This window comes from Gnatocerus cornutus, chromosome 2 (assembly GCF_029298725.1).
Source record: "Gnatocerus cornutus isolate USDA-ARS CGAHR chromosome 2, icGnaCorn1.1, whole genome shotgun sequence".
NCBI lineage: Eukaryota > Metazoa > Arthropoda > Insecta > Coleoptera > Tenebrionidae > Gnatocerus > Gnatocerus cornutus.
In genome coordinates, this window is record NC_142234.1 from 7614409 (window position 1) to 7642364 (window position 27956).

Below are 27956 nucleotides of genomic sequence, written 5' to 3' on the forward strand. Positions count from 1 at the left end.
GAGTTTCTGCTTTTGCGCTGCTTGCTAAACTGCAAAATTCAATTAAGTGTGTTATATCCACAATTCTTCTTCACGATCTAAAGTTCTTATTTTATTCAAACTACGAGCTCGTTTCATAAACTTTACAAAACAGTTATTGCACCTTCTTTTTGTTTTTCTTCCTTCGCGAAATCTTGTAAGAATAAAGCAAAGCGAATCGCTTTTACAGTCTTTGAAAATAAAATACGAACATAAATCGTCATATTGTTTGCCTAAAAGACTATTCACACTATTTACAATGAGAAAATAAGTAAAAATTTATGTGCGCATAAAATTTTTGCAAGCTGTACAAAGCGCTGACGGAAGCAGTTTTTGTATGTTGTGTCCATAACGTGGACTATCATTCTTAGCCATCTGTGTGGAGAGCTTTCAACGAGAGTTTGCATATGAGGTACATTAAAATAACTGATGACTACGTGTTTCAGTGCCTGTCGCATTCAATATTTCCGAAGAGGAAACTCTTGATCTTAGTGAAAACGAAGTCGTAATTAGTTCCAGCGATGGAAATCCGTTGGATGCTTTTGAAACAAGTAAGTTCTTAAAAACGCGTTTTCTTTGTAATTTTTTCCGTAGTTGCAGCAAAAAAAGAAAGTGATACTTATGTGGAGATAATAATAGGTGTCTTAACGGCAATAATGTTGTTATTATTAATAGTTTTTGTGGTGATTTTGATATTGAATAAGAGACATAAATTACAAGGGTCTCCCACCTTATTGAAAAACCCATTCGGAGTTACGATTAACATGAAGGTAAAACCATTTTAATCAAAACCGAGGACAAATAAACCGGTCAAATTTTCAGGACTTGTTAATGAATTTGTCGTCAAGCAATAACGCCGCCGCCAGCAACCATCCGACACCTGTAAGCCAAGAAGCTCCCGGTGATTCGTCCTCTACTTCTTTTGAACAATATCGATCACCGCTTGTGGGGAATTACTACACACCAAATTATGCAACGTTGAGGTGTTCATCAACAATAGAAGAACCGGAAGAACCTCCGGAAGTACCGCCGTTACCCGACTCACCAACTCTACATCAAAGTCCCATTTCGGCTTCGTCTCCTCTTCACTACAGAAGTTTACAAAGCACGCCAGCAATAAGTCCAAAGTCGAAGATGATTAATTTAGGAAATTATTTTCCGAGAGTTGCTACTGATCCACCAAATCGGAAACGCTATCACACAGCGCCTAGGGAGAAACACAGGGTAACGCTATGGATCAAAGTTGCGGTATATTTGTATCAATACATGCTATAAATTAGCTATTTTGATGCCTTAGTTGAGTGACGGTAGGAAAATTAAGTGCATTATTCAGCATTTTGGACAGTATAATTAGCCAAGTCACCGGTACATCGACTCTTTGGCAATGATTTTATTTTCCTGTAAAAACACAAATGAATATTAAATGAATGAAAATATCGCCGATCGGAAAATGTAAATCAAAATTAACATGCATACGAATTAAAATTTACCTTTCTAGGTAGTAAGGTACCTAATTAGGATGATTTGAAGCGTGAAATGTTTGATTATTATTCCAAAGAGAAATAGCGCTCCTGTTTCTTGTTAGATTACAATTCTACGATGCCATAAATCACGAAACTCTAGATAATAAATTAATATTGCAGATACCACCACCAGTTGTGTGCTGGAACATCGCGCCAAGTATGGGTCACGCTTACAATTGCAGAGAGGCGGAATTGGTACCAATTCCACGATATTCTCTCAGGCCATTGGAAAAAGTTGGATCCTGTCACGCCGGAGAGGTAACTCATTAAATTGGACAAATTACGTCTTATCTAATTAAGATCGTCCTTATTTAATTAAGAGAATTATTTTGATGACAAAATTACCTAAGAAGCTATAAACTGAATCAAACAAAAACGACTGTGTTTACTGTAACTCTTTCTTTGATAAAACATTAGGATGATTAGTTGACTAGGAGCAATGTCGGTAACATTGCATCAAGCAAGAGTGGTTTAGAATCAAACATGTCCGCAGCCAAACCTCTCAGTTAAATTACAAATAAATGACCACTCTAAGTCAGTTAATAATAAATACTGAGTCAAAGTCTAGTTTCTTCCATTCATTTACCGTAGCACAGTTGTTCTTGATGATAAAGTTCGAAGGCGATTGAACGAAAAAATAAATAAATTTTATAGTTGAAATAACATTTTATTGCTTGTCCCAGCCCAGTAAAAATAAAATGTAGAATGAAGTAAATTTTGTCATAACATTTCTAGATTACCCTCTGTGAGACGGAAGGTTTAGAAGACATAATTCCGGGCGTATGTCGTTTAGTGGCTGTCCGAACACCAAGTCCGGAAAGAGCGAAAAGTGATGCAGCGACAGGTTCAATGGAATCACTTCGAGAAGTCCGTTTTCTCGCCAGCTTATCTGATCCGAATATTTGTAAAGTTCTAGGAGTTTGTACGGCCGAACAGCCACCCTGGACCGTCATTGAATACGGTGAAATGGGAGATCTAGCTCAATATCTGCAGTTTCTCGTCAATAGAAATGGAACTGTTCGGTCCTCGACCGATCAACCCGTGAGGTAAGTGATTGCTGATACCAGATGGTCAGATCGTCCCGATGCCGAACATAAAATTTGAATTGATAATCAGAGGTTGCCAAATGCTAATGCGGGGATTCCACGTTTTGGCCGTTTGGGTCCTAGTAATAAAAACATCAAATCTCTAAGTTACTTTATTACTTCGGACATAAACTTGCCGAAGAACTAGACTTTCGTGATCAATTTTAACATTTACATTTCCGAGGATATTTGATTTTAATAACCGGAGAACTATTTTATCGATATTCCAAGAGTAATAATGTGTTTCCGTGCCTACATCATGACGAAAAAATGTAAGCCTTTGACATCACAGACTCGCTCTTATCGAAACAGTTTTATGAATTATTCATAAAGTCTGTTTTGCTCGACTTTTTTGGGCTAAATGGTTCACTTTACATTTGTATTTTGTCTCCGCCATTTCATATTGTCAGTTCATAAAACATTTATACCAGTTTGCCGTTGACCACTGTGAATCAGTATAATATATTTAGCTATCAATTCGAAAAATCTAATTCATTGATAAATCGTTCCCAAAGTTCATCAATCTGGCATAGAAGATTCAGAAAGCTCGGAATTGTAGCAGTCAGTTGCAATTAAATTACAAAAAAAAGGTAACAGTCGGATAATTTATCATTCTTGATACTTTGGCCAGTAACTTCAAAATTGAATTCTCCTCTTGTATGTTTTTGTGGTAATATTCTTTGATATTCTTCTTCCTTAAAGTGGTCATCTCATCATCGTAGTTCGAGTTTAAGTTTGTTAAAAATGGTGGATCCGCCGGTTTAAAGCTTGAATTTTCAGCTCTCTGAATTCAATCTGCTCTAAATCGAAGATTATTGAAAAAACCGTCGTAAGCTTGTACATAAAAACCGGCAATCTATTTAACTAATCTAATTCATCTTTTATTGGCGTGACAAAGTAGACCATAATAACTTGGCCTAATTTCCAGCGTGGATAATCTCATTTATATGGCAAACCAAATTGCTTCCGGGATGAAATATCTCGAAAGCAAACATGTGGTCCACAAAGACTTGGCTGCAAGGTAAGTTTAGAAATGTTGATCAACTATTATTTATTTATTTCCATCCACCTTAGAAATTGCCTCGTCGGACGAAGATACATAGTAAAAATCGCCGATGTGGCCATGTGCAAAGCTCAATATAGAAAAGATTACGCTGAAATTGGCGGACGACCACCTGCTCCTATTCGATGGCTGCCCTGGGAGAGCATTCTTCTTGTATGCATTAAACTAATTTATTAATGTGAGTTTTAATAATTTTGTTATAGGATCGATATTCGTGCTCAAGTAGTGTTTGGGCCTACGCCGTAACGTTGTGGGAAATTCTGAGTTTTGCTTGCGAACGGCCGTTCAATAAATTATCGAATGAGAAAGTGATTCAAAACGCCGAACATATGTATTATGGGGGTGAACTACAAGTATTATCGTAACAAAATGTATGAACAAATTAACGGTGTTTTGAATTTCAGGTACTTTTAAGCAAACCTCCGATTTGCTCAACAGAAATCTATGAACTGATGTGTCAATGCTGGAAACGTGACGACACGGAAAGACCCACTTTCAAACAGATTTGTTTGTTCTTAAAGCACCACAACAAGGACTATTCTCCTACTGACTGATATTAGCACAGAGATTTCGTTTTAAGTACGCAGGGTGATCAAAATGATTTTTTCATTTTTAATTTTAGGAGTATCGTATAAAGTCTTTTGTAGTTCTTTGTGTACAAAGATCTTTTGTATAGCCAATCTAAATAAAATACATTCTTTCAGAAAATTTTATTTTATTAAGTCAACGTCAGTTTTTTTTAAAAGTCGGTAGAATAAAATAAATCGAACTTAAATTAGTATGGTAGTCTTATTAAAGACTGAACTTTAATTTAGTGTCGCGTAGAAATATGAAAAACATATCAGCAAAATATAGCAATTATTTAAATCTGATTAAAACCAGTTTTAGTGTCTTTATCTAGAGCTGAATTAATGGATAAAACGTAGCGCTACTTACTGGAGTCTTATGATTTGATCACCCTGTAGAACAAAAACGTATTTGCACATTTTTAACATTGTTATGTAAATACTTATTTTAGTGACTCAACAATAATAAACAACTTTCTATTATTACAATTTGTAATTTTTAACCGTTTTTTTTTGGAAAACCCAACAAATGCAGCACATCACTAAAAATCAAAATTTATATTAAATGTGTGATCTTCGCCTCTGTAAACTCGAAATTTGAAATTTTTCTGAATGTTCACAAAGTTTACCATTTTTCGCAAAATAAGAAAAGATAAGAACAAAAAAATACAAAAAACTAATTAATTCTGTAAAATTGGAAATGCCTGAAACATCCAAACGAAATTAAAAAATTAAATTAAAAAAAAAAACAAAATATCGACTGACAGGTATTATTGTAGAAATTGAAAAAAAAGACTAGACATTTACACTCCAAGAAATAGAAAAATTAGAATAAGTACACATGACATAAAAAAATAAAACAATAAAAGCTAGGAATAGGAATTAATAAATACGTCAATCATAAAGAAAAAAACGAAAAAGAATCTACAATTGGAACGGAATACAAAACTAAAAAAATATTATAAATTTTAAAGAATGTAATAGTAATGTTACCTAAGCAATCCATAGAGCTAACGACTCGAAAATGACTCGTAGAACAAGGAAACGAAGAAACACAAATTCAAAAAAAATTCCTACAATTTTCTTATCCAATCTATAAAACAACACTACAGAAATGTGAAATTGAGAAAAAATTAAGCAAAAGAAAATGCAGAAAACCCATTTTCCATTTCCTTCGTATCTAGATTTATCATACATCACATCCGTTTTGCAAATATTGCAAAATGTAGTTTCAACCTATTATGGCAGCACCCAATAAACCAGCCACGCCTTTACGTTGATGAAAAATACCACCTAAAAGGTAAGTAGATCAAGTTCGTTCATTTAAAACAGTTTTAAATCAGAACGGAAGCATGCATGTTTATATTCACAACAAAACCGTTTTACTTGAACAATTTCGCTGCGTATGTTGATTAGCCCTCAATCAAATTGTACAAAATTCCTGACTATTAGTGTCGTAACTTTCGAGTGACACTTTTCATAAAAATGTAAACAACCAAAAATATTACAACCATTATTACTTTTGTTGCTTTAATGAATCATAGATAAGTTATGAGAAGAATTTATATTACGTTGGAAGATTACATTATCAACAAACATTGGCGGTTACAAACATTACTGTTATTCTCATTACTTCCCCCTTTGTCGTGTCCCCCAATGGCGTAGTGAAAAAAAAATCCACAAATGTATAATAATATTATTATATTTGCAGAATTAAAATGTACTAATTTTTTGCATATATTATTTTATACAAAATACGGCCCAAACTATATGATCCATTACACAAATAAAATAATCATACGCAACACAGTAAATATTGAGCAAAACAGTATAAATAACTATTAATAACATTTTCAATTATATGTATTATTAAAATTGACAGTATTATAATTTGTAATTTGTTTACTTCTGTGAATTATACTGGTGATTCACTCAAAAGTACCTAAAAGACCCCTTAGTTAGTCGTGTGGCAGTTAATTTTCTACACAGCGTTATTTCAACGGTGCACCTGATTCTTTCTAATAAGTACAAAAAAAAAACAGCAAAACAATGTTTGCGTTTTAAAGGACGTAACTCGAAATACTGAAGCAAGCAGTTCTAAATTTCTACGGGTAACGAAACTGCAATATACTAACTAGAATCACACTTTTAAAGCACATATGCAAATATTTCCAAAATGATAAAAATATTTTCGCTAAATAGGACAAGACTTAGAATAAAACTCAAAACCTTGTCACATTTAACACAAAAACATGTAAACACTACATTTAAAATAAATATGAGATATTTCACAATTAGCCAACAACAACAAATTTTGTCATCGTTTCTAAGTATTCCTGAGAATTAATTTAGACTTGATTTACATAAAAATGTCTAGAAAACTTGAAATCACAGACAGAGAAACAGCATTGTGCTACTTAACACTCAAATTAGCTACGGGTCAAATAGTACGGGTACTTGTAAGTGGATCCTCAGCAGATTCATGCCTTAACACGACAACAGCTTAGAATTTAAAGACTTCAAATATAAATATAAACAATATTATTCTTTTAAAAATAAAGTAACAAGTCTGTTGTTTTAATTTTTTAAGTAATTATGTACAAATTTTACACTCACTCCTTAATTCATATCAGTCTTTAGCAAAGGAAACGATTTACAAAAATCGCTACAGTTGAATAAAATTAATGACAGGATGAAATAAATAAAACACTAACTTCACAAAACAATGTACACGATATCTTACTTCTTCAGTTATTTTCAGGTGAATCACAAAACGATTGCACTAGTGCATCGTACTCCGGTAACTGCGATTCGTACATTTCAATCATCTCTGTGATTTCTTCAGGTGTTGGATTCTTCTGAGGCGATTGTAAAGGAGGAGATTTTTTACACTGTCTATAAAAGGACATAAGTTCACCTACGGGGCCTCTAGTGGCAAAAGGTGCATTCTGGAACAGAATTAAAGTGATAATTAAAATCTGATATTTACTTTAATTGAGTATTTTTATTTTCAACTGAGCTATTAATACCACTTGCATTAAATATGATATCTGAACCAGCACTTTATCTAAATTTTGTAAATAAAACATCTCATATTCAGTAATAATAATTTATGACAAAGATCAAAGTGCCGATATTTCGATTACAACTGTTAGAATTATCTCTTGTAAAATACACTCTTTGGATATTTCCGCAAACTTTTAAGGTCATTTTATAAACAAATACCGCCTTGTATGACTCCACAATTTACAAAAATTCAACAAGTTTCATTAAGATGATAACAGCTTTGGAACAAACAAATTAATAGATATCTATCACTTGCGCTCACAAACAACTTAACGTAATCTTTAAAAACATACAATAAAGAACTCTGGCGCCATCAATGACAAGTTTCGTCCACTTATTTTTTGCATGCATAATAATAAAACGTATAATTAGACATTACATAATGACAAACAAACATTATTTAACAGTTGATTGTTGCAGTAAAGGAATTTTTAGAGAATTAAAAATCACTTGTTTTTCAACGTTGGATGACAACAAAATAATCAAAATAGCTGTTAATAAGCGATACACTTTTTGCAAAAGTTATATTTTATCTTTCAGTTTAGTCTGAGTCATTAATGCCATGGGCGTACCTATCAATGCTAGCTAAAAATAGCAACACTACATAGCACAAATGCCAAGAAAATTTTCCTAGAAATATCCAACGGCAAAATTACTTTCGCATACGTTGACCTCGCATAAATTACTCATATCCCCGAAGAATTACTCTCAAAATAATTTAAACAAAAAACATTCACTTTATCCTACATAACACTGCTAAAATAAAGTGAACATACCAGTTCTTTCATCCAGTATTCTTCATCCACTAACTTCACATTGCTTGTACTTGAAATCTTGGATGAGGTTGAAGATGTCATAAAAACCCGCGCTGGGGAACCTTCTTTTCTATTATTTACTTCCTCTACATTTTTGGCGTTTTCTGAGGCTTCGATTTCTGCCATAGGTGCCGTAATAGCTCGGGATTTCTGTTTTGCCATTGCTAATAATCGGGTCACTCCAGGTAGCTGAGGTTCTACGGTTTTTTTGGGTTTGGGATCCGCAAAAGGACCAGGCCGCATTGGTTTTGTCAGGTCACTAATATCTTCACTGTAAAAAATAAGATGATATAACACTTTTTTTCAAAGAATTTCCTTAGTCTCTTACATAATATTTTTGCATGAATTTTTTGCCCAAACAGTCCCAAAAGTAAATATACAAAATTATCAGATTAGATTTTACTACGCGGTTGGTTTCGTTGATAAAGCAAGTAAATAGCAGCCTACTTTTGTGGAATTCTGTTATTACAGAGATTCGAAAAAAATGTAGTAATAAGCAGCCAAGCGTTGAATTGTTGCAAGAAGTTGATGCATTTTGCTCAGCTGTAATGCGATCAGGAGTTTCAAGTGTCAGTAACCTCATTTGGATTATCGACAAAATTTGCTCAATGGTCAGACCAGTGATAAAATTCTTTGTTTGGATATAATACCAAAAATAAAATTGAAATATCTTATCACATTTAAAAAAAAAGTATATTCTGTAATGGGTCGTAATCTATCAATTTAATTATGACATATAAATAAAAACACAATAAGATGATAATAAAATAAGCAGAAAACAAGCGTGATCTATTTATCAGAAATTTAACAATGGCAGCTTAGTGGAGAAATTCTTTGAATTTAGTAATTTCGATCTCTTGTACTCATTTATTTTGAATACCACATTTCAAAGTCATAATTTGTGAAAATTCTGGAGCTCTACATCAAATTTGAGAAGATTTATGCATTAGATTAAACATAAACGAGTATAAGTACTTTAACATCTAAAGACCCGTTCGTGATTTAATTCAATACATAACTCTAATCTAGAGCATATTTCTTGGCTAAAAAATAAGCGACGAATAATCTTTACACTTTTATGGTCAGTTGCTCCAAAAGTTGATAAGGCAGATTTCAATTTCTTTTGTTACCTATCTAGACCGGATCTGACTAGATTAAATACTGGGTATTACTCTGATAGTTAATAGTATCCGTTTGCTCATAATTAATTAAAAACGTCCCTGTTTTAAGGATCAAACCGGTAAATACAGAGTTACGAATTTTAACGATTTAATTGCTCGGCTTGTTCTAAAATCTAAAAACTATTTAAGAAAAGAATGTTTGTTTTTAAAGCTTCTCACACTATTGCCCATCTTATGTAACAAAACAACACAATTTCTAGATGCAACAAAAACTTGTAAAAGTCTTTGTTATTTAAATTACTTGTCAATTCATTCTATAAGTTACAAAAAACTGGCAACGTTTTTTCCTTGCATTTATGATTTGTTTATATCTCAACCAGGTAGAACGTGTTGTATTTTTCCAGAATTACTAGCCATGAATATTTAACATTGTCAGTTTCATCGTCAATAAAATGACCATCAAATTTTAAACTGATGACTGCAAAGAAAATATGATTGTAGTAAAATGTTCCCTCATTCCCCACTTTTGCCTTGACTTGCATTTTAATTAGTTATAAGCAGACCACCATTGTGTTTACTTCTATGCATATGAGAAAAATTCAGTGACGACATTACCAACGGAAAATAACGTTAATTACTAGTTTTTGCGGTTGTAATTTTGTAAGTTTCATAAATCAAATCAAAAACCTCTGACGTACGTAGATGTTTGCTATTAAAATCCATGAACTGTAGCCTGAGCGGTTGTTTTTACGATTACATAACAAATAAATTGATTGATCAGGTCATTCAAACCCGTGATAAATTTATTCTACGATAATAATTTACAAAACAGTATGGTAAAAAAGTGACGATAAGAACTTCATATACGAGAATGATGAACAGATTTGTTATTACATTGCAAAAACGCTAATTGTTTACAGTACAAGGAATCCTCAGAAAAAAATAAACAGTATTCATAGTTAATGTAACAGAAAATCGCATGTTATTGTTGAATGATAATGATAATACTACACTTCCTTGCTTCTAAAGACACTTGGAAACCAACAATGCCTTGTAGGAGTGAAAAGGAAGAAAGTGAAACTTTTAAAGGAGTGTCGTCAAATTAAATTAAGTATAATTACAATAATAATGTGCTACTTACTTGTTCCTGTGTCTTCTAGTGTTTGAATTACTATTAAAGTGATCACTCTTCACCATAATTGAATTGTTTTTTCCAGTCTGGGTAGGTGAAATTGTCATTTTTGTCCTGTAATCAACTGAGAACTGTAACGTCCCAATTGGTGTGCATATTTGGCCAATTTTCATAGATTTGTAACCTTCTCCCAGACTTGTTAACACAGGTGCATGCATAAACACCCGATAACATATAACATAAGAATCAGGTCCTTGTCTTCGAGACAGTTTGTATGCAGGTGTTACTCTGGTAACTGACATTAGAGATTTCAGTAACAGCCCCATTCTATTATATACAGATGGGATGATCTTAATTGTAGTGTCACAAGGTTCAGGTAATAGGTTAAGGCACCAATATTCCAAGACCATTTGATCTCCTTCTGATGTTACAAGTGATATTTCCACACAGAATGGATATGAATAAGAGATTGCGTCCCCGCTTAAGACTTTTTTCGTATCTGAGAGAACATCTGACTGATCATTGATGTTTAAATTGAACTAAAACAAACAAATTAATCAAAATGTTGACACAAAGTAGAACTTCATTACTAGTACCCAATCTGTACATTGCGTATTGGGCTTGCATGGAGTGGAAATTTTCTCCCCGATTCGGGATTGTACTACAATTTGGACACTCTTCAAGGCAAAGAATTTCGTATATTTGTGCAGATCTTTCGTTTCCTGGTTGCTGAGTTTCATCTTGTTGGGTTAACACATTTCACGTCACCAAAAATGAACTAATTTTAACGTTGCGAAGTTAGTCACACCACTGGCTTTTCATTGATTTGCACCACACATTTCGTAACCACAAAAAAAGCACCGTATGCTTTAGATGTTACACGACCTATCCAACGATGGCAACACACCTTCTCCCCAACGTGTTCTCACAACGTCTACTAGAAAACACGCACGTATCTCGTAAACAGTGGGGCGTTGGAAGGCCACAGTTTAAATGGGGCAAAGTTCTTCTAGAAAGATGCTCCTCAGCCTCCGATGCGAGTTCGCGTCCTTCTGACTAATTAAATAACAAGCGGTCAACCTTGACAAGTACACCAAAAAACGGTTACAAAGCAAAAATTACAAGAATTTAAAAAGTCACTTGGCAACTCAACTACAGTAGCGTCACTGGTCGCCACGTCAAACATTTGAACTACACTTTACTATCATGGTAGGCGCCGATGAATTTCATTGGACCGGATGACGCTCGCAACGCCGCCATTTTGTTTATTTGAGCTGACATTAGCGTCAGCTCGTACATTTTGTGATTTTTGTCTTCAATGTTACAGCGGTTTTCCAAGAAAAACTTGAAAAATTATCGAAAATATATTTATTAGAGCGGTATTTGGTGAAGGATTTTTTTTGTTTCGAGGTAAGTCGTCAAAATAACTCAATAACGATTTTAGACACATCGCAATGTCCTCCCATAAAGGGAACAAGGGCGTCTCGTTCAGTTCTGGGTTGTTAGAACTTATCAGAAATGTGATCTTTGACGTACTCGTTTAAATATAGAATAAAATGGTTTGTCTCGTGACTTGTAACATTGACGAAAGTTGCTGAACGTCCATGTTTTTCGTCTGTTTCGCTCATGCTTCCGGAAATGTTAGCTTCATTTTTAGACCCACGACATCATTCAAACAAGACAATAATGAGTTTCGCAGCATTTCAGGCGTAAAGTAACTCCTTATCACTATTGCCATTACTGAAAACCCACGCTTGTAGCTGGCCTTTAATCAATAAACTAATTCTTTATCAACAAATACAAACCCCGGAAATAATGGCTTTAGTGTTCGCTTAAAATGTTTTGATCCAAAGTCTAATCTAAAAGCGGCTTTTTACTACTTCTTATTTAGTCTAGAAAACAGTTCCAAAGTCTAGAAGTTTTTTGAACTTCGAAAAATATACAGTGATTCACACTAGAATAATCAAAAGTGATATAGCTATCAGATATTTGTCGTATGTTCAATTAATTGTTCCCCATTCTTGATTGGACAAATTACAAATTAATATTTCCGGTTAATTTGCCCAGCCCGACATTCTACCCTCACTTTTTTCATTAAAAGCAAGTGCGAGTAGTTTGGGAGAGTCTATACTGTATAATAAATAATAATTCATTGATCGGTTCAAAGAAAGTCTTGTCTTGATTTCAAGTGTAATGCACAAGCTTTTTACCAATGTAATGCTTGATTTTTAAATACTATATCGATGGCTTAAGATGCAAAGCATCTGACATCACTTTACTAAATTTTACAGAAGAGCGGTAAAACTTTATTATTTAGTTATTATTGAGAAATAAAAAGGTCAATACGTAGGGCTTAACTTTCAATTGAAAGTTCTAATTGGCAATAATGGCATTACTGCGAAAAACTGGGTGCGTACCAAATCCGTAGACAATCGTCAGACAGTCGTCAAGTGAATAGCAGGTAATAACGACAACCTGACAGTGACAGATTCAAATTATATCTCGCCCTACATCTTCAAAATCCTGAAAAGAACTTTTAAAATTCGAGGGGTCGGAAAGAGCTAAAAGATGTTCCATTTTTTAAAATACCATGCGAAACGTTGTATAAAGCTCCTTTTACTGAGATAAAACTATTCTCAAATTCGGTTAAAAGTGTTGTTAGCCGGTTACCATTTTATCGTTTTATCGAAATTTGCTCGTAAGGCCAAGGCAAAAAATGAGCGGCATTAAGAGGTAAATAAAAGGTGAAACCATTTTGACAATGTAATGTAACCAAGCTTTTACGTATTCTCCTTCCTTCATATATGAAAACTTTATTCTCTCGTTGTCTTCACAAAGTGTCAAAATAAAGGTAAGGATGATGTGAAGTCTGTAAAATTTTGTGCAGGGGCGGCGTAGTATTTCCTCTTCTTTTTTTCAGTTCTATTAGATTTCACAATGGCGTTCTTTGTATTTAGTAATTGTTCTGGAAACGTGCACTCTTCAATAATTTCATTAATATCTTACACTTTTAATATGGACAGAAAATAAAGAAGATATTATTTTTGCCTAAACTTCCTTCGGTTTAATCAGTTGAACATCTAAATTTTTATAGGGAAAGTTTTACTTAGTAGAAAGTTATGTTTACAACCGTATATTTGACCATCGGAATTCACTTTTATAAGGCTTGATTAAACAGCAGCGATGCTGAAATTTTCCGCTAATTTAGACAATCCTGTCTTTGTTCTTTTCATTGCTCTTCTTTGGATTGCGGAAAATTTCTTCAAAACTCACCTTTGCAACAAGGAGGAAGTGTTTTGTTCCTGGTTGCAGTTTAATTCACTATTGTTCCCACTTCCAGGATAATTTAAACGATCTATTGATTACCTTGAACTCGTACTCAATTAACGAGGCAAATCTTTTAAGAATAACGAACGTCCTTGCTTTCACACTTTTATCATTTTTATTACTCTTTACATTTTTAGGTTTCAAAGATTTACAAAAACTGTTTATTTATTTGCATTATTTTATCTCACGGTCTTAAACAAAATTTCGCCACCGATGTACGATAAGCGTAAATCCAAATAGGACAAAATGTTTTTGACTTCCAAATTTTGCTAGTGCATTCAGATTGGACCGAATTAATGACTGATAAACTTATAAATAAAAGAACAATAGATTGTCCTAATAATTATCCTGAACTTTATTATCTACCGCTATTGAATAATTTTCCATGCTTATGTAAAAGTACTTGTTCACTAGGAAACAATAGATTCAAGTTTTTTTTACATGAAATTAACATGTGTTTGGATTGGCATACTTTTATTTTTTTGATTGTTTTTGTTGATCCTATTGAAGATATTATTGTCAAAAAAATCAACTGACGTAAAAGGAATAATTTTGGCATACTAATGAACTACAAACAATGAACGGATTACACGAACTTTTCGGAGCAAAAGCAGGATGTAGCTAAAAGGAGTCAGCGGAAGGCTGTTCCTGCAACGTCAAGGTACTTCGAACTTCTATGGACATAGGTGGTCACAACTGGATTTATCCAAAAAGGAAAATTTACTTGACTTTCTAAAGCTAATGTAATTTCGTAATTGGGACAAAGAGGTGCTAAAACGTCGCCTTTGAAAGCTTCAAAAAACATCACCCTTTCACTATTGGGTTCAATTCTGTTTCTTATTCGAAGCATTCCTGTCTTGCAGTATTTTTGTCAATTTATGTGAATTCCAGTTCCATTCTTTTCCAAGTTTGTTTCATTGAAGACTCAAAAACACAACTGTGACATTTCAGTTGATGAGTTTAATACCCTCGCTGTACCACAGTGGGTAGTACCACACCAAATATAAAAAGTTCATTTAAAAGACTATTTCCTACGCTTGTATATTTTACTATTAATGGAAAGGTAAGTGTCTACTAAAATGATCAATAGTGATTATGAATAATAAAACGGATACAATTGAATTTGCTGTTGACATGTTACTTTCTCCATGGTACTGTTTTGCTTTGGTTACAATCTTTTGTTTTTCCTTCCTCTTGAATAATTGTTTGTTTTTCGTCTCAGTAATAGATGTTTTATTACTCGTTAAATAACAATTGATCCATTCGAGTCGATTTCTCTGCTTATGGTCTTATCATGTTTTGAAGATATTTTCTCCAGATACGCTTCTTTATTATAGTTGTAAAAATGGTTGATTATAAGGAAATGTCATTTAACATTTAGGAAACGTTATATGGATTGTATACTTTAGATTGCAATATTGTAATTTAATGACACGGGAAAATACTTGCACTATCTAAAGTTTGAGAATGTTTTTCTGTAATTTTTTGTCTATGCTGACATTTGGATCATCTTGTAATTTTGAAGGGAGTGCGACACTTTCACTATAGATCTCATAATAATTTCGAAAACGGTTTCTCTCGGCTTTTATGTTGAGGTGAAGGTCTTTTTTTGGATTGTTATAATTCAACAAAAACGCTGTTAAAAATGTTAATATTGTTGAAACGACGTTGGCCGGGGAACAAAATTTGTGCCGTCTATTTTAAACTTGTTTTGATAAAATGATGTAAAAGTCCTGTCTGTAAACTGCGTGTTTACATAAATGGAGTGACATATTTTTCTATAGCTGTTGCTAATCTGGTTCAATTCCAAGAATTTAGAAAAACACGTAGACCAGATTCTATAAATCGAGTACCAACGGATCATCTGAACGAGAATGACAAAATTATACAATACTATTTAATTAGTTATTTTTGAGTGTATCATATTTTTATAGTTCTAGGTTAAAATGAGTGTCATTATACGCCTACAAAACTTACCCTGGTCAGCTAATGCTCTCGACATTCGTCAATTCTTCCACGGATTAAGTATTCCGGAAGGAGGTGTACACATCGTTGGTGGAGAACAAGGCGACGCATTCATCGCTTTCAGGTATAGCAAAGAGGGTCATAATCAAAAGCAACAATACATGGAAGTAAAAAGGTGCTACTTTAATTCATATTTTATTGCTGGATGTAGAGGAGAGATTTTCACACAAAATTCTGGTGCTTTCCAAAAGTTTGCGTTATAGTTCACTGTACGTTCTGCTTCATTATTTATTCATCCATTCATTGTACTTATATGGTAAGTAATAAGGTAGTCAATCTGCATATAAAAAATTCTGTCGAAAGTTTCAACTAGTCGTCTGACACCGTCTGTTAATCAGGTAAACTGCTAATTTGCAGTTGCAACCAGCCCATGTTCGTTATAATTGGCTCGTGGAAATAATGGTGAAGCTAAATTTAAAGTCATTATTTTAGACACGTGAATGCAATTTTCCACATTCTGTGCAACACGTGGAAATCGTGGAAACGTTAAAGGTTGTCACAAAAATATTTTAAAGAAAACTATCATTTTATTCGTACACATTTTAAGGGCATTTTTAAACTATGAATTCAAAGCATGACGTACACACAAACTTATTTATTTGTAACAAAATCAAGCAATTAACAATAATATTTATTCGTAGAAACTGTTCTCTCCGCTCACCAAAATATTCTAGGACGTCGCTAAATATTTGATAAGCGAATCATTTTAAGAAACTTATGTTACTATGACACCGGAGTATCTAAGATATAGGTACTACTTTTTACCTTAGAATATTCGGCGTTTCGAGCTTCTAATGGATATTCTTATCTATAAAAAACAGTTTTGGGAATTTGTTTATTTACCTGCAACCGCTACGCAACACCAGTTTCCAACATTTGTTTGCTGTTTGAAAACATTGCGAACGAGCAGCACATGAGGCGCCATCTGTCGGACCATGCATGCTTCTCTGCATCACTGCCATTCTTCATGATTATTCTACACAAATACTGTCTTCGATGCTTAAAAGTAGAAACAAAGTTAGAAGAGTCCTTTCAGAGTACTTACAAAAGGACACTGATAATACGGTACAAAATCATGACATAAAGGCGCCCAAATTCAATGCAATGCGGCTTTTTTATATTAAAAGTTTTATACACACGATATTTTTTGTTGATAATCATTCGAATAATTTCACTGTGCTAGCTGCAAAATGCAACAAGCTGGGCACTTGGTGGGTCAAACACAGCCGCATACGCTGAATCCAATAATATGAATTTTATTTAAATGTTAGCTCGCATTTGCGAATAATTTAAGTTTGACAATTTTTAACACTAGACCCAATCAAAACGCAATTTTTAAAATTTATTGACTATTTATTAAACTTAAATAATAGAAAATCAATGCCACACACATAAACTAACAGAATTGTTAGCACACCTCTAGATTCAAGGAGGTAAATCGGCATTACTAAAAATTTTTGCAGAAAACAGATTTCTCTTAGTTTTTGTTTTTTTTTTTATCATTTGCAATTCATTAAATGCATTTCCTTCTGGGTTTAATGCTTTTTAAGCATTTTTAATATTTTTTTTACTATTCCTAGTTTGATGTAAAGCTGTGATAATCAAATTTTTTCGATAGGCACTTTTATTATATTGTTTTGACGCAATCTAAATTCCCTCCTTAAAGGCCAGCACATATAGCACATATTTTTGGTATAACCCGTTTGTATACCTTTTAAAAACGCCACTACTTTTAACTCGACACACATTTTCCACTTATGGTCATTAATTCTATAATTTTGACCACCTGACCTGACCACGGAGTAGGAGGTTGGCTGAAAACTTCTAGAACGTTCACGCATCGTCTATGCAAGGTTCTCGAAGGTTTAGGAAAGCTCTAAAAGATTCCAAAAAGTCAAAATTAAAAAGCAAAAATTTTAAAACGGAAAATTTTAAAATTGCAAAATTTCGAAAACGCGAGCTAACATTCAAACACGGTAAGCACTATTGTTTTTAACATACTTAATTAAGATTTACCCCAGGGATGCCCAACCTGTTGAGGAAAAAAAGATTGCAATTCGAGCACAGTGTTTTTAATTATTTCCCATGAATACGAATGGATACGAAAACGCAATTGCAGTATGTATTGAAGTTGACAATCCCGAAGCTCAGTTTTGAGATTTTTTTTCATTGACATTTTTTCTCCTGGAATTAGCAGATCTTCCCTGATCCGCAAAATTACTTTTAAAGACTTAAATCAGCAATTAAAACCCATTAATCATAAAATATTCTCTAAAATAACGAAAGTACGTTCTTCTTAAACAAGAAAAATAAATTTCTTTGTGACTAGGTATATTAAAATAAAACAATTAAGTATTCTATCGCAATGAATCTAGAATTCTGATGCTGGAATTTTTTTTCGAGATTCGATGTAAAGAAGAAACAAATTCTTATATACTTTTATCTCTCACATACTTTGGATGTTCAACGTGATAAATAATAAGAATCTAACCGTTAAAACTTGTATTTAGGGTATCATATCGTTGATATTTCTACTTTATACAACCATTATACTTAATGTAACATATAGAGCAACCACAATCAGTACGAATTTTTATCGAAATACCTTCCTAGAGGACAATAAAGCCATCGCCATCATTTCATGTTATATCAGCAATAATATTGTACTGTCATCATCCTTACGTCAGCTGCCAATGGGAAAAATATAAAAATACAAAGGGGTCTCTCCACCATTGAGGAAAATGCTTGTGGCAAACTGCACTTCGGTTGAGAATTAAGGTCTTCAGTAAGATTTTAACAACTTTTGTCTTGGATCGTCAATAACTCGTGTTATTCTTCTTCGACTTAATCTTTGATGTCTGAGAATAAATAAGCCGATTCGTAAACATTTTGGTGAGTTATTAATTCGCGACCTGAGAACTAGAAGGTTCTAACTAACATTTGCATTAAATTGATCAGTGTTTACGTTATCAATGATATCTCTTCAATTTATTAAGTATTTTTTTAAAAAAATGATACGATTTATTAATATCATTTTGGCTTGTTAAAAATATTAAATTACTTCATTTTATACTTGATAGAAAATGTTTAAAAAAAATCGTAAAACAAACAATTTGAATTTTCACCAAAATCACTTAGAACCTTATAATTTTCACGTCGCGAATTACTTACTTTAATGTAATTTATTAATTTTACAATATCCACAAAGAAATACAGGGACTTTTCCATTTTACAATTTTACAGTATTTTAATTAAATATTGTGAACAAGTTTAAAATCAGTAAGGAGTTGAAATAATTAATTTCTGAGCTCAAATCGACGGGAACGGAAACATGGTTTATTAATTATTGTAAAAGTATGTAACAAAAGTGGATACAATTGTCAACAATATCAAATTTTGACAATTGACGTTTCTTATTTTAGTGGAGTTCACTAAAAGGCGGCACATTTTTACTTCATTTCAACCCCAACTACGATGTTATATTCGTTTATAGAAACTCGGTACAACAGGCGCTTTTGCCGATGAAAATATGAAAGTTTGAGCCAAAAAGTTTTAGTAAGACAATACATCATACAAAAAAGAAGTGAAAGTAAATTTGAAATAATTTGTAGGTGTAATATCTTATGCTCTTAATCATAATAAGGTATTCAAAGATCGTTTCTACAATAATGCTTCTGAATTCGTTTCCGTCTTCAGCTGTGACGAAAAGCAGCCTTCACCTTTCTCAGTGGATCTGTTTTTGAGATCTTTGAATTTCTATCATCGTCTAGGCACTTTCTAAGCAAAACTCCGACAGTCAACGGCTATTCGAAGGTTTCCTGATATTAAATTTTTTGTTCTAAGAAAAAAATTTAGCCCGTGATAGTAGAATTTAAGTGATGGTTTTATAAAAAAAAATCCATGCGCTTTTAAAAGTTAGACGAACCAAATCATTTTCGTCCGATTAAAAAGTAATTAATTAGTCGTTTATTGATGCAATTACGTATTAGGTTCAGTAAAAAAGGATGATTTTAGGAACAGAAATAGCAATCATATTTTGGCGATTATTTTCACACAGCTTTTGAATTTCCTTCAAATAAATATTCGCTGTACTGACTTCAGGTAAGTTGCTATCAAAAGCTAACAGTTTTAACACTGCTTTGTTCCGTGAGACAGTTTATTTTGTCGTAAAAATGAAAAGAAGCAGATGGACGTAAATGTACAAATTTATGTCTATGTACAAAATCTTCTGGGACTCATCCAGCAGCACAACTTCTGCTCTTGCTAAAGACACGAGAAGCTATTCTGTGAAGTTCTAAACATCGTCGTTTATAAAATTTTCAAGGTGTATACCATTTCATTAAAGTGGAGGAGGGTTGAGCAAATTTATATTATGGCATTTAAGCTGTATTGTGTTTTCTGGATCGTCATTTACTTTATTCCGAACTCCGTAGTGAAGAGGATCTTGGTTTAGATTGTCTTTAAAGATCTCATATCGACTACACAATTGTGATTTGAAAGATAATCCTGATCGCCGTAAAAAGAGAGTTTCAACTTTACAACGAATATCCAGTCAAGAAATTAAATGGTGTTTTTTTTTAGAATGTGTTCATGTTTGGTACCTAGAACAATCACCATAATTGAGCTGATTCTGAGCTGCAAAGTTTGGCAGGGGGTTTTGGGTGTCTGTAATAATCTTCGACAATTTACAAATTGATCTAAATAGTTCATCTTCTGTAACCGTTAAAACCCATTTTTTCCTTTACACGATTTTTAGTGGAGTAGTATCGAGCATTCATTTTTTGCTACTGTAACACATTTATTTTTTATAATACGAATTACGTTTGGTGCTTCTGATGACGTAGTAAGGTCATTAATTAGTAGGTGCACTTGAAAAAATAGTCAAGGATCATGCGAAGAACTAAACAATTTTACAAAAAAAAAAACTGTTGGACTAACTTTGGACTATAGCCCAATAAGGCTACGAATTTGGAAAAAGATTTTTTTGATATGACAATGCTTCATTTCGCCGTTAGGTGTTTAAAACCCTTTGTAGTCCAACGGAACCCATTTACCCTCCACGGTAAAAGATTCTATTGGGCTATATTTGACCTAATTTTGGGGGTATTTAGTCTAAATTACTCCTTTATATGACTTTTCCCTGTTTTGCGCAAATCTCCATTATACTCTTCGAACAGATGAACAACGTGTTTTTAGCGATTGGTACATTTTAAACATGTTTTCTGATAAAACACTGTATTAATTTTTTTCATTGCATGGGTACATTGGAGTGGACTTGCTCCATTGCTAATCTGGTGGGACTGATTTGTCCCACGATAAACACGATAATCTTTGGTGAAAAAAAAAAGTTCAATGGTAGAAAATGACAACAGAGTATTGAGAAATACCTCTGTCAACACGCAAAAACTTCAAAAGGTTGAAGAATCGCAAATTATAGTGGTGGACCTAAATTTTTTGAACTTAAATCGAAGGAGAAATTACTTCTGATTTTGAAACACGTTATTGAATGGAGAAGATACACGTAAGTACAACACTTCATGTACGAAGGATCCACACTTTTATAAGTCTTCTCTGTTTTTTTGTGTAACATTCGGATATTGTTATTTTTTACCACTTATTTAGTTGCATTCGTTACGTTTAGCGCAAACTAAGATGACACTAAAATCTTTAAAGTAGTATATTGTTTACGGACAATTCAAAACCTAAATACTTTAGAATTAAGCGTTTGGAACTTTGAGGGGACATTCGCTGAACCTTATTTAAACACAACGTACAAGGAAACATCTCTGCTGATGATGGCCATACTCGAAGAATTCTTCTACTTCATCATCATCTAGTGCGGCAACACATAAAGTTCATAAGGAGGAGTACATCCTATTAAACGGAACGAGTTTCAACTACAATTGAAGAGTTTCCAAAATCCAGCGCTTTTACTTTAAATTTTATTTATAGGCTAAAGATTTGTGCCATTTTTGTGAATCAAAATGGAAAACGGCACTTATTATTATTTACACTTGACTCGCCGACATTGGGGTCGCGTTCTTGGAAAAGCACGAATGTTCTCAATGTTACACATATCCTTTTTATTGATTTATTTCTAAGCACGAAAATGGCGGAAAACCGATAATAATTTATGAAGAGAAGACGAAAAACTGAAAGGACATTTTATTAGGATTTGCAAGTGCATACTGTATATCCAGTTTTGCTTAGTCCAGCTGTTTCAATTCGCTTTTTCAGAAGAAATTAAAGTGAAATAAGAAAAGAATGCTTTTTTTAAACTAGTAGAGCGGTACAGGGAAATGACCTACATAAAGCAAATGTCTTTGAAAATAATTTTATTTTGAGCCACTTTTAGGCTGTTTTAAGTAATGGCGAACGTTTATCTATAGTTCAATCGTAAAAAGACCTTTTGTTTTCTCCATCAGCTATTAAATTAAACTGATTAGTTGACGTTGACATTATTTTGTGAGATTCATATTTTAAGTGAATTTGTAAGAATTTGTCTTACTACAGTACTCTCGATAATTTGAAGTGTTTTCCCGATTCCTCGATTTCTCTCGATAAATTGAAAAATTTCACTGTCTTAGATTTTTTTGAGCGCGATGGTACATAGAGGTGTCCCAAAACTCGTGACTTAGAGAAAACTATGGCCTATGGAGGCAACAATTCTGCACCAAAATTTCAAAACAAAAATTTTTTTGCTCAAAAAATAATCAAGTTAAGACGAAAAAACGGTAGCCAATCCCGCAGATGAACAGAATTTGAAAATCCGGCAACTATGGACACATACCATCACCCATTGGTCAAGTGAACATTACACTCTTGTTGCCCAGGAAATTGGGATGGTCTTTTACTCGACCTGTAGAAAAAGCTTTCGAGATTGGTTATTAATTTTTTATTCTTTCTCGAATACTATTGAACTTTAAAATGAAAAGTTTATAATTATCTGCTAAAGTCACGTTTAAAATCTAACGATTTAAATGAATTTCCATTGACTACGTCATAACTTTTTCCTATGTAAGTATGTCAATCTAGAAAACATACGACACTAAATGTATAAATAAAAATAAGATAGAGAGAATAACATTACTCGTAGATTATTGGCATATCGATTTGTGGCCAATAGTGTAATTAGGAGTTATGACATCACAAATCCGTTATTTAAACTTTTTTTTTACAAAAATTCTGCCCACATATCGAGCAGGTACCGATTTTTAATATTTTTAGGATCAAGAGAATATTTTTTTAAATAAAAAAAAATAGCCTAGTTGCCGATTTATTTACCCCCCGTAATTGGCAAGGCAAAATACATTTATGTTTAAAGTTTTATGATTCTACATGAAGTTCTTAAGATAAACAGGTTATTTGGCTGCTGGTGAGACTTTTGGCCTTTTCAGTAGATTCTGTGATTGGTTGAGCGCTTCAAACTGTGTTTTTGTTGAATTAAAAATGTGTATGTAATAATAGTAATGCATTATTGCCTAAGCAAGAATATAAAAATATGAAATCTACCAAATAGTCATTGAGTTTAGAGCAGCTTGCAAAAAACGTCTTAACTTCTACATGCGAATTTCCCAGGGTACTAGGTAACGTTACGGCCAAAGCGAAAGGGGTGATGGAGGCAGCCGTGGAAAAAGTAGATGTTTCGAGGTTTTTTCTAACCGTTCAAGAGCTGGAAGGCCTTATTTGTAATCAGAGATTAATTTACAAAGAACTACCAAATTTTGAATCAAAGTCATCCTAGAAAATAAACATTTGCTGCACAATACGGCTACCGCTATTACGGCGTAGCATGTTCGTATTATTCAAAATTATGATAATACTATCACGGAATCAAAATTTTGAACATCATTTTTTGACACAGCAATGTAAATCAAGCTTTATTGTCATTGTGGCTGACATACAAAGTAAATTTCTGACACTTGCTGAGTCTTTTATAAATTTTAAGGTAAACATTTGTTTTCTCTTCATTATTTAAACAAAATTGCAGTACTTTTTCTTCCTATTGTTGACGCCACTGATTTCAACGGCAAATTATTCATTTGCTTGAAAGTACTTGGATTTTCTCAAATTCCATAATTGAATTTAATGAATCTAATGTACGATTTTAAAGCCTTGTATGTATCTTTTTAAATAATACAGAAAATATAAAAATAATTGCGGATTCCAAGATAAGTACCTACATTATCTAACACTCTGTATGAGAGTAGAATTTTGGACAGAATTTTTATGTTATGTCAAAAAAAAAACAAATGTGAACTAGGCTGTAATGTCATTAAAATTCACGTTTTAGCTCTGAAGTTAATTTCATGGAGAATATGAAGACCATTTTAGATTTGACGGCAGACATTATCCAAAATTCCGTGACCAAAACTGTACAATGGCACATTTTTTAAATGAAAAATTATTATTCATTATACTCGAACGTAATAAAAGATTTTATCCAAAGTCCCTATTAAAAAAAATGACAAAGGTGGCAGCACTGTCTCAATTGAGTGAGTAAAAACCAGTTTATTTAAGCATTTTTAATAAATAATCTTTGTTACTACATATTAAATTGATAGAAAGATAAAGAAATAGCTATTTGCATGGGTATTAACAACAGGGTGATTTTAAAATAGTAGCTGAAAAAAAAATCACGGTTTCACGGAAATGCGTAGAAGACGTTTTCGGTGATTTTTATTAATTTTAAGGTAAAGGTAAAAATTTCAACGCAGAACATTTTGTTCGTTAATAATGTAACTATGCATGGTAACCTAAGTAACTTCAGTAATCATTGGAATCAATTTCTTTAATTTTTTCTTAAAACTGGGACATCGGTTTAAAAAACGAAACCTGCCAACTTTCCTCATTTACAATAAGCTGTAATGGATTTTTTTGTCCGCCTCTATTTTAAAATCACCCTGTGGAAGGAATGAAATAGGAAGTTTGAAAAATTAGTCTGTCAAACTGTTAACTTATTTATTAAACAAGAAACTCTCATCTTACTAGTAAATTAAACACTTTCAACAATGATTAAGAGAACATTTTTAAATGGAACATTTTGTATTCTAGGCATGTTACTCAAAACTTTAGCTGAACTGAGGTCACGAAACACAAAATTTATATGGCGTCCATGTAGAAATAAAGAATACTTCAACATTGCAGAGTACTACACATTACGTACCTATTGAATGGCGCATCCAGTGAACAATATACCAATAAAAAATTCAAAACACGTTATGATCTTTATCTAGCGAATCCAAAAGATTGAGAAAAGAGGAATCAAAAGCGGAATTAATCCGTAGCTGAAAAAAGTGTAAACTTCAATGATAGTGACATTCAACCAAGAAAAAGCGTTATTACATTTTTTGCGAACGATTTGCATTTAGTTTTTTAGGAAAAAATGAGATTACATTTCCTGGGGCCCTATTCTGAAATTGTGCTATTAAATGTATAAATAGTTTTATTATTTATATCTTCTTACAATATAATATCTCATTTATAAGAATATATCCAGAAATTTTAGGCCACAAATTCAAACCAATGTGAGTTTATGCAATAAATGTCAGGCGTAAACGCCTACTTTCATGTCAAAAAAATTACCCTCAATTGAAATCAAAAGTAGCATCTTTCTTCGAAAATATTTTAACAATATTAAAGTCTTTTTATTACAATTTTTAGTACTGACGAAGACGCCCGCCAAGCCTTTAGCAGAAACAATGGCAAAATCAAGGAAATCCAAATCAATCTTATGCTCAGTTCTAGAACTGAAATGCAAAAAGTCATTGAAGCAGCTAGAGCACAGTCGTATGCAGCATTTATGCAAACAGCAACAGTGCCCATGCCAGCAGCTGTTCCCGCTATAATCCCAGCAGCAGTACCAGAAATTAAGAAGAGCTCTAGTAAAGAACGTGACTCGAAAGACAAACGCGATAGAAAAAGGTCCCGTTCTAGATCCCGAGAACGCAAAGACCGCGATCGACGAGATAGACGCTACCGTGATAGAAGTAGATCTAGATCTAGAGAAAGGCGAGAACGTCGCCGTCGCGAAAGGAGTCGCAGTCGTGGTCGCTCTCGTTCAAGAGATCGCGATCGCAAAAATAGAGACCGCAAAAGGTCTCCTGAGATTCCCAAAGAACCGAAAAAACTCCCTGAAGTGTGGGCAAATCAAACCAATAATGATAATGTTCCTGTTGCACCACAAGCACCGAGTTTGTTTGGGAATTTTCCCGGGAATTTGGATGATGCTAGGAGGAATCTTAACGCATTAACTGCAGCCAATGCTAATCGAAACAACTTTCCACTTAATAACAATTTTAATATTAATCGACCGAGGGACAGTTGGCCTCCACAAAATAATAACGATAATGATCATCAGAACTTTCTTAACAGATCTGATGAAGGGAATGACGAACGTCATCGATCAGGACAGTCGTATCCTAACAGACGGTTTCCCCGAAATAATTTCCAAAGAAATGAGAACGATCATTTTCCGATAGCAGATCGTGAACCGTTACCTAATAGCTGTGTGAGTCTCCAACCTTTCTATGGAGGATACGGCGACATTCGGAGGTTTTTCCAAGGCTCTTTCATTAGCAATGTGGGCATCAAGTTCATAAACGACGACTTTGGTCATCGCACTGGGATTGTCTTCATCCAATTTGGTCATCCCCAAGGAAAAGCAGACGCGCTGCGGAGAAATGGCGAAATTTTAAACGGCGTTAAGGTTGAAGTGGCACACATCGATGACCAGGAATTTGAAGACGCAGTTGATCGATATCAACCTGATAGTTACCAAAGTATGGACGATAGGAATCATAAGTTTAGGAGCAAGAATATTACCAAATATTTTAATAAGCCTGAACCAGAATTGAAGGTTTTCTCATGTTTGATTGTGGACGACTTACCTACGTATGTTAAAGAACAAGACATTTTAAAACTCTTTTCACCTAGGCCTTTATTGGCACTTTTCTTAACACCGAAGCCACGAGGAGGTCACATAGCTTATGTTAAATTCGGTTCCGCTGACGAAGCCAAGAAAGCTTTAGAAGAAAAATCAAATCATATCGTTGAAGGCAAACAGGTCACAGTTAAACCTTGTGAAGATCGAGAATTTGAAAATATTAGTCAACAACACAATGTTGATTTAGATTCCAAACCTAGTCCTTTGCCCAGTATTGACACAGACTGCATTAACATAATGCGACTACCTTTACAAACAAACAACGTAGAAATCGCCGATTTCTTTTCGGATATTGGTGTCCGACCAATGAAGATCCATTTAATGAGCAATCGGTTAGGCTTCACCGGCCAGGCTTTCTGTGAATTTAAAACCAAAGAAGATGCAACTCAGGCATTGAAAAAAGATAATAGTAGTTTCGGTTTAAACGTAGTATCAGTCCAACCGTTTTCGAGGGACGAAATGGAACATATCCTTCAACAATCACAAGGTCCTCAACAAAATATTCTACCTCCAAGAATTCCATCGATGAATCAAAATAGACCGTATTTCCCGAGAGGCAACTTTGATGCAGCACCTAGAGGCGGGCCTAGATTTATGGGACATAGGCCTCTACGACCGAGATTTATGAACGCTGTACCTTCAGACGACGCACTACCTGGTTGTACAGTTTATATGGACAACGTGCCCTATAAAGCTGGAACTAACGAAATTTTGGACTTTTTTGATGGGTACGACATCACTAATAATGTTAGTCGGAGATTTAATCCAAACAACACTCCAAGCGCTGAAGCCAAAGTTGTTTTCATTTCTCCAGAGGAAGCGTATAGAGCGGTGCAGGAGAAAAATGGACAGAAGATTTGGGAACGTCCAATTTATCTTAAGCAGGTGTAGACTGATGACAAAAGGTGTTAAACTAGTAGGAACTGTAACTCACACAGGTTGTATTTTTTATTACGTTACTAAGGTTGTACATTTTACAGAAATGACAAGTTACATGGTGTAATTAATTACAATAATTATTCTACTACTACTTCTTTATTATTTCAGAGTTCATTATAGAACCTTAAGTTAGTTTTGTAAGATTTTTAGGCTTACTTAGTTGTTACATTCTAAAAAGTGGATTTATATTAGATCCCTGTTTTGGCAAAGATTTTTTATATCTATTATAACCCACACCTCCATAAGTCCAATAAATTATGCTGTGCATATAAATAATTGTATTTTGTTTAAATTCAACCCAATAAAATTCGCGAATTTAAGCATTGCAGCG

At 33.5% G+C, this 27956-nt stretch overlaps 3 protein-coding genes across 5 annotated transcripts in view; 2 read left to right on the plus strand and 1 right to left on the minus strand.

Annotated features, from left to right (window-relative positions):
* The window catches only part of LOC148178479 (discoidin domain-containing receptor 2-like), a 59425-nt gene extending 54681 nt beyond the window's left edge, over positions 1–4744 (plus strand). For both annotated transcript variants that reach the window (XM_088030556.1, XM_088030555.1), the window contains exons 9-17: positions 465–569; positions 613–788; positions 841–1242; positions 1662–1799; positions 2277–2587; positions 3555–3647; positions 3701–3842; positions 3893–4042; positions 4094–4744. In XM_088030556.1, the coding sequence (XP_087886682.1) occupies positions 465–569; positions 613–788; positions 841–1242; positions 1662–1799; positions 2277–2587; positions 3555–3647; positions 3701–3842; positions 3893–4042; positions 4094–4243 (1667 nt within the window). In that variant the 3' untranslated portion in view covers positions 4244–4744. The remainder of the gene's footprint in view (positions 1–464; positions 570–612; positions 789–840; positions 1243–1661; positions 1800–2276; positions 2588–3554; positions 3648–3700; positions 3843–3892; positions 4043–4093) is intronic.
* Positions 4745–5968: 1224 nt separating this feature from the next.
* Atg13 (Autophagy-related 13) lies at positions 5969–11589 on the minus strand. Of its 2 annotated transcripts, none has more exons than XM_088030462.1 (4): positions 10986–11589; positions 10399–10928; positions 8098–8407; positions 5969–7203 (listed from the first exon to the last, which is right to left on the minus strand). In XM_088030462.1, exons 1-4 carry the CDS (start codon positions 11127–11129, stop codon positions 7003–7005), a joined length of 1185 nt encoding a protein of 394 aa, XP_087886588.1. In that variant the 5' UTR covers positions 11130–11589; the 3' UTR covers positions 5969–7002. The 2 variants fall into 2 exon arrangements, with proteins under 2 accessions (XP_087886588.1, XP_087886587.1); XM_088030461.1 differs by having other exon boundaries at positions 10980–11589.
* Positions 11590–11646: 57 nt separating this feature from the next.
* LOC148178481 (epithelial splicing regulatory protein 2) lies at positions 11647–27890 on the plus strand. Its single transcript, XM_088030458.1, has 3 exons — positions 11647–11799; positions 15651–15805; positions 25405–27890. The coding sequence occupies exons 2-3, from the start codon at positions 15663–15665 to the stop codon at positions 27575–27577; spliced, it is 2316 nt and encodes a 771-aa protein (XP_087886584.1). The 5' UTR covers positions 11647–11799; positions 15651–15662; the 3' UTR covers positions 27578–27890.
* Positions 27891–27956: the final 66 nt, after the last annotated feature.